The sequence below is a fragment of the Juglans microcarpa x Juglans regia genome, chromosome 2S (assembly GCF_004785595.1).
Source record: "Juglans microcarpa x Juglans regia isolate MS1-56 chromosome 2S, Jm3101_v1.0, whole genome shotgun sequence".
In the NCBI taxonomy this organism is placed as follows: domain Eukaryota; kingdom Viridiplantae; phylum Streptophyta; class Magnoliopsida; order Fagales; family Juglandaceae; genus Juglans; species Juglans microcarpa x Juglans regia.
Genome location: NC_054597.1, coordinates 1,128,438 through 1,136,217, shown reverse-complemented (window position 1 = coordinate 1,136,217; position 7,780 = coordinate 1,128,438). Strand labels below are relative to the sequence as shown.

At 34.7% G+C, this 7,780-nt stretch overlaps 1 protein-coding gene across 1 annotated transcript; it reads left to right on the top strand.

The window, feature by feature from the left end:
• Positions 1-4,817: 4,817 nt before the first annotated feature.
• Positions 4,818-7,463, top strand: LOC121252635 (transcription factor MYB106-like). Its single transcript, XM_041152359.1, has 3 exons — positions 4,818-5,098; positions 5,216-5,345; positions 6,323-7,463. Exons 1-3 carry the CDS (start codon positions 4,966-4,968, stop codon positions 7,320-7,322), a joined length of 1,263 nt encoding a protein of 420 aa, XP_041008293.1. The 5' UTR covers positions 4,818-4,965; the 3' UTR covers positions 7,323-7,463.
• Positions 7,464-7,780: the final 317 nt, after the last annotated feature.

Below are 7,780 nucleotides of genomic sequence, written 5' to 3'. Positions count from 1 at the left end.
TATATTAATATTTGTGAAGTCAAGTCCCAGATGATCTCAAAACATTCTCACCTTCATTATGACGATTGAATGTAGAAAAATCAGTTTCTTAAATTAATAGATATCTTCACTTTTTAGGTAAAATTACATAGATCATGATAGCTTTCAAGGAATAGAAATCTCTTATTCAAACGTTGATCAGAAAATTTTTTTTTAAAAAAAGATGAAAACTTGAACATCTCACTTGGCAAACCTCATTGAAAATACAGAGATTTGAAAACCAATCTCTAAATTACTTGTACTAATTGTGATAAGGGTTCTCTTCCTCTTCTCTCAAGACATTTGACTACTTCGCTACGGAGTTCATCCTGTAGTTGCAAGCAGACCCAATCCAGCAATGACTCCAAATCCTTAGCATAGTCAAGTAGATACCAATCTAGTACCTTGGGGATAATTAATTTATTTGTCTTCGTAAATCCGACTGCTGCCTGCAAGTAGTCCCTCTTTACAACTTCCAACTCTTCTTCCACTTGAGATGCTGTGTACACCCTCATCTTCATTCATAAGTCATTGGTTTGACCGATTCTCATGGTTAAGTAATGGTGCAGAACTCCTCTGGTACTGTTTCTTTCACAAAAGTTATCGTGGAGACTGAGAGGTCCTCCTGTACCATTTCTTTCTTTATAGTAATTGATACAATAGTTGCAAGTGTGTGCAGTTACTATATTCCATACAAGCTGGGAAGTAGTATTATGCTAAACTAATTATAGGATGGCACTTTTGCAAGGGATGAAAGTAGCAACATAAGATTCATTAGAAAGACAATCACCAAGTATATAAAATAATTAAACTCAATATAACAGTTTAAAAATTATGACAAGTATTTATATAAAAAAAAATCTTGAAAAAGCAAGTTGAGCAATGACAAATATATATATATATATAGATATATGTATATACACACACATTATTACACATTATTCCTATAATACTGAAAATTTTAACTTTTTGAAGTCTGAAGTAAACTATGATCTGACACTGTGACAAAAATAGAAATTGCAAATCTTACCTTCATTGGATTGACTCGGTTATCCATATCATATTTCCTCCGCTTCTCATCATCTATGTGCAACTCAAGTAGCTTGAATTTTAATAAATCTAGGCTCAGTCGTTTCTCCCTCCTCAAGAGTCCCTTTACAGTCATAGACTTGAAACGGGAAGATAACTGGATCAATACAATGCCCAAGACTGGGGGCCGCCAACTTTCAAGCAATCACCAATACACAACAGCTAACAGGAACTAAGCTTCAAAGAACAACCATGCTACATCCATAATACAATGAGAAAAGAAATCCAGATATAATGCATATGAAACTTCTGATTAAGTCAAACCATGATAAAGGACAAACCATCTGGATGATAAAATTTGGCCAAGCGCCTGTAAGCGAACTTTATCTGTTCTTCATCAGCATCTCTTTCTAACTCTGTTTTATAAAATAAATTTCAGGTAGAATTTGTCAACCACTCTGATCACGATCAGGAAACTTATAACAGAATAACAGACTATTCCTTCAAACTCCATTTCTCTATAATGAACGGAAGGAAGCACAATGAGTGCATTAAGATTTCATTTTTCTTGTCCTCTTTCAGATAAAAACCTTATCACATCTTTGAAAAGAACTCGCCATCTTGATAGGGTGGGGCTGTGTGTAGATATTCATAAATATGCATTCAAATCAGTATCAAACACGTATATATATATTACTTAAATATATGGGTATTAATTAATATTGTTATCTAATATCCAACGAAGCTCATTGAGTATAATTTTAGTCAAGGAAATGATTTGCTATTCCCAGGGCACATCCCATCGCTTCAAAATGGGCCAGTCCAACCCAGTTTCCTTAAAAAAATTACCATAGGGTATTCGTAACTTGTTCTGTTTTTAGTGCAGGAAACAAGGGATTTCCGTGAGGTTGAGGGTGCTATTTTCAGACGTGTAGGGTGCTGCATGGTGGGCTTGTCCGTTCTGGTTAAAGTCGACGACAGCCTCATAGTCTATATAGGGAAGTCCATCCTTAATTGATGAAGATGATTGAACATCGGGGATTGACTCTGTTTCTGTAAACTTGTAAAAAAATTTGTCTTTCAACTGGGTTTTTGTTAGAATCGGCCTCGAATAATACACAGGAAAAAAAACTTGCCTCAGTTTGTCTGTGTACCAAAAATTTATGATGATGAAAGAAAGAAGCGGCAGGCATAGCAAACCTTAACCTAAGACGAAATGCAGACTTTTTATAAACAGTAAAAAAAACTTGCCTCAATCTGTCTGTGTACCAAAAATTTATGATGATGAAAGAAAGAAACGACAGGCATAGTAAACCTGGTGATTCTTGGCCACTTCGCACAGTTGGTGGAGGAGACGTTTGGTCTTCAAACATGTTGCAGATCATCGATGAAGTCGAAGGGTCAATATATATGTGATATATTCAACTGGCGTTCCAGTAACTCTTTACAATGCTTTTAATTTTACCATACAAATGGAATTAATGGGAGTTAACGAAATACAGTAAAAGTTAACAGAAAAACAAGAAAATCTGTTAAAACAAGAATTTCTGTTAGATAGTTACTTTATATATATAAAGAGATATATATATATATATATATATCTATAAGGACGTCAATATATATATATATAAGCGTATTTAAAATGAGGGAGATATTGAATAATTCGAAGCAGCTGAATAGAGATAATAGAGGATTGAATTATGAATTAATTATATGTTCCATTATTATTCGACATTAAGGTAGTGCCTATAATGTTGAGCTATATATAAATATATATATATATATATATATATATAAACGTACGTGCTTTCTTAATTACGCAGCTAAAGCCGTATTTGATTGTCCATAATTGTGGGGTCTTCTAAACGTACGTACACGGCCATTATGGGTTATGGAGACTTTCACCTTAAACTTTAGATCAATTAATCAATAAAACTTTAATCACAACCTCAGTTTCTTGATATTTTTGGATTGGGGCCGATTATGATTAAGAAGGCACGAGAAAAATAATAATTGTGACCATGAAAGGCCTCGGGCTCGATCCTCACCGAGAGTACAAGAATAACCTCACTGTTTTTTGGCAGCTAAAGTGGCCATTGGCCAACAGTAAACGTTACGAGGGCACAGCAGGTCTTTTCGTTTTGCAGACATCATTGCTTGTATGATTGAAAACGCGATGTTATTGCAGTGGGGTCGTTCAGATCAATTCACATTGATTAATCCTCGCGTGAGCACACGTATATAGTCCGCTGTAAAATCTCTTTGTTTTGCTTTGTTTTCTACATGTTGCATGTGAAAGCCGCACGGCTGGTAGTTGGACCTTGAAAATTCAAATCCACCCATTTCATGAGATAACTTTCTGCTTGCTTCTCGGTTAGTTGACATGATTTTTTTTTTTTTGATATCATCGTAAGAGTGAGTTGAAATAGTAGAGTAAATTTTATAGAATTTATTTAAAATAAATTTAAATATATTTAAAAATTAAGATAAATTTAAATTTATTTATAAAAAGTTAACAAATATTCATGTGGGTCATGTATGTAAAGAGGTATTAAGTTGAAAAAAATTGTGAATCTTACATGTAAATAAATTTTAAATTGAGATAAATTTAATAATTTAAGAATTAAGTGTTTAGATGTTACACTCATCTTAAAGTTATATTAAATTGAATTAATTTCAGTTGAGTCTTAGAAACGGATCTCAATCTTTGACTCGGGTTGCGATGATAGGCCAGTTGGGCTAGCTAGCTAGCTACATGTATATTTCACACAGGAACCTTAATTTTAACATAAGCAATGCACATGGCGGAGCCACATGATCATGTAGAGTACTGGGGGCCTGGTCTACATATATATGAACAAATTTAAAACTTAGGGAAGAAAAATTATTTGAAATGCCTACCAAATGCATAATTTTCATTTACAATTTTCATTTACAATATTTAAGCAAATAAAAATTTAAATCTGAATTTTTTCCAAAAGTCCTGCAATCGACTCGACGTTAATTGAACTATTAATATCTTCACCACCACGGCCGAAAAAGTTAGAAAATTGAATTAACTTTAATGCAGTGCGATGTACAGATCCAAAAAAGAAATTATGAATTAAAGCTATTATGAAATTAAAGTAATGGTTATATATATATATATATATATATATATATAAAGCAGGTTAGAGAAGAAATTAATGCATGCATGTTCCTTATATTATGGAAATTAGTAAATTAAAACCACACCTTAAAGCCATACCCATAAATCCTGCTTGGAGACTCCTCAGTTGAAAAATCATAACAAGAAGTTAATGAATTTGAAAGCTAGCTTGTACCTAATTTTCAATGTTTGTACTTTGTGTAAGAACAAGAAAAAAAATGTAACTTTATCAAGTGAAAAGACATTGCAGCCATTCCATTAATTTAATTATTCCATGATCGTAAATTATTCCATTTAATTATGTACTAATATTGGTTTATGATAATTAGTACATACTACAATTCCGAATAGAATAAATATAAATAGAAGTCACTATTGAGAGTATCTATTTTGTACATATGATGTGGTATCATCTAGACCCATCTCTCCAAGTGAGTGTTGAAAACAATCAACTAGAAGCAGTCATGCAATAAATATAAAATGTGCACTGCTACAATGACTTCTCTCTAGCATTACTCCTCCAAATATATATGCCACCAAATTTAGTTGAATTAAAGTTAAGGCTGGGCATAAGGGTACTTTCGGCAGATGGGTTTTATATATTATGGGTCGGATTCATTTCTATTCTGTCTCTGACCTTTTCTCCTCATGATCTGCCCACTCAGTTTACGAAGACAAGCTTGTCCAGTACTACTTGTTGTATGTGTTTAATATAAGTGAGAGCAAGAACCAGTTCCTCCTTAATTAGTTTGCTGATTCCACTTCCAAACATGGGTCGGTCGCCTTGCTGTGACAAGGTGGGCTTGAAGAAAGGGCCATGGACGCCGGAGGAAGATCAAAAGCTCTTAGCTTATATCGAAGAATATGGCCATGGAAGCTGGCGTGCCTTGCCGGCAAAAGCTGGTGATGAACTGCACTGATCCTAGCTACCTAATTATTTGTAGGAAATAATTATTGTTAAGAGATATCGGTTTTAATTAGTACTTCATGATCTTTGACTTGTGTGTTACATTTTTCCAGGCCTTCAGAGGTGTGGGAAGAGCTGCAGACTGAGATGGACTAATTATCTTAGACCTGATATTAAGAGAGGAAAGTTCAGTTTGCAAGAAGAACAAACTATCATCCAACTCCATGCCCTCCTGGGGAACAGGTATTCAAGATTCTTGTAAAATATAACATTTTGCTGTTGAGTATTAATTAAAATTTTGTTCCATTTTTATTTTTGTTTCCTGTTTTCCATAAAAAACAAAGTGGCTTATTCTTCGATCTCCTTGAGCCTAATGTGTCGTAATTTGGAACTTTAATTAATTAAGCCTGCTAGTCCTAATCTTGAAACTTCCATGGCCGATGATCGGATTTATCTGAGCATGCTCCTGCTGGCTTTTCCTTCTTTTATATATATACGCCTTCAGAGATAAAAAGATTGATGTTCATTGTACTCGTCTTCCTTCCTTTTAACAAAGTTCACTAATATTTGAATTATGTCATACATTATACTTTGAAACTCATCATTCCTTCGTACTACACATCATATTTATTTATTTATTTATTTATTCTTTTTAAACTTATTAAATTTTTGTACTAATCATCTATATATTACATATTTAATAAGAAAAAAAAAATTATGACGTGTAAGGATGAAGAATGAATTTTTCATACTGTATACATGCTTTAAATGTAATGGTACGTCCCTCAGATCACTTTCTGAACCAGTCGGTCTACCCTCTCACCTGCACAAATTAGATCTCCTGCACTAATTTTAACCTATATTCGAACTGTGCTTAATTTCTACAATTTCAATCTTTTTTTTTTTTTTCTTTTTTTTTTCCGGACGCACGCAATTTTATTAAGTGGGTTATCTTTAAATGCAAATTATGTTCATGGCACAAAAATAAAAATAAATCTGTATATTTTTTTTAAAGGATTGTGATTTCATTTTTTCTCAAACATGTCATAGAAACTGAGGAATCTTTCTTCTATATTATATGCTGATCATGAATTATTGTTTTTGGATGCAGGCTGCAATATTGATAATTGCTTCTTGTAGTTGATAATCTCTAGGGTTTTATTATAGTTTTTGGGGTCTGTTCGTACGTTTTAATTATGCCTTTGTTGTCGTGTCCTCAGGTGGTCGGCCATAGCTACTCACTTGCCAAAGAGAACAGATAATGAGATCAAGAACTACTGGAATACGCATCTTAAGAAAAGGTTAGCTAAAATGGGGATAGACCCTGTCACCCACAAGCCCAAGAATGATGCATTGCTCTCTGGCGACGGTCAATCCAAGAGTGCAGCCAACCTTAGCCACATGGCCCAGTGGGAGAGTGCTCGGCTCGAAGCCGAAGCTAGACTGGTTAGAGAATCAAAGCTACGTTCACATTCATTACAACATCAGCTCGGTAACTCAGGATCAGTACCTATGCCTCCAAGGTGTCTGGATATACTAAAAGGCTGGAATGGAGCCTGGTCTAAATCAACAGAAGGCAATGGTGGTGTTCCTGCAGTCACAGCAATTAATGGCAGCGACCTTGAGTCTCCAACGTCAACACTTACATTTTCTGAGAATGCGCAGACTAATGGAGTTGGGGACAATTCAATGCCTATGATCGAGTTTGTCGGCTCTACTTCAGGTTCTTCCGAGACCGGAGCTGTCAAAGAAGAAGCTGAAGAAGATAATTGGAAACCCTTTGAAAACTCCGCCCATGTGGCAGAATACAAAGAGGGGATAGAGAATTCATTGTCTTTTACATCTAGTCTCCATGACTTGTCGATCTCTATGGAAGGAACATGGACTCCAGAATCTCTGATCAGGACAAGTGGTAGTACTGGACATATTCATTTCGGAAATGTTATGGGAGATGAGGGGTTCACTAATCTTTTGCTTAACAACTCCGATGATCAGATCAGTTTATCAGATGGAGGAGATGATTCTGATCACAATGGAAGCGGCAGCGAATACTGTGAAGATAACAAGAACTACTGGAATAGCATTCTTAATTTGGTCAATTCTTCCCCTCTGATTCCCCAATGTTCTAAGTTTGTCAAGAAGTCCGGGTCATCATCATCAGAAAGTCATGAAGAAGTGATCTTCTACAACACAGTGCTAGCAACTCGATCCTCAAGCTAACTCAAGAAGTAATATTGTTTAGCATTAGCGAGTTTCAGATCAGAGAAATGATGACATTGCCAAAGCAGTACTACTAGTATGGTTGCTTCCACAAATTTTATATCTGAAATGAAGTAACCGAATGCTTCACATGTTTGAAAAGTACTGTACGTGAAGTACTTAGCCATTTCAAATCTTTCGAGTGATCAACCAGATGATGAAAATCCATTTCTTCTTTGTGCCTTTTTTTGTCTTTACCTTACTTTCCATTAATTCAGATCTGAGTTCTCAAGGGTCGAGGATCTGGTCAAAAAAAAGTACGCCAATTTGTCCTGTAAGAGAGGTTTTCATGTCGTGTTATGGCATTAGAAAACTATAAGACATAAGTGGAAAGCACAAATTATATATTAAATACCATCTGACAATTTTTCTCAATGGGAGAATAAGATTAAAAAATAAAAAAGAGGGGAAATATGTTA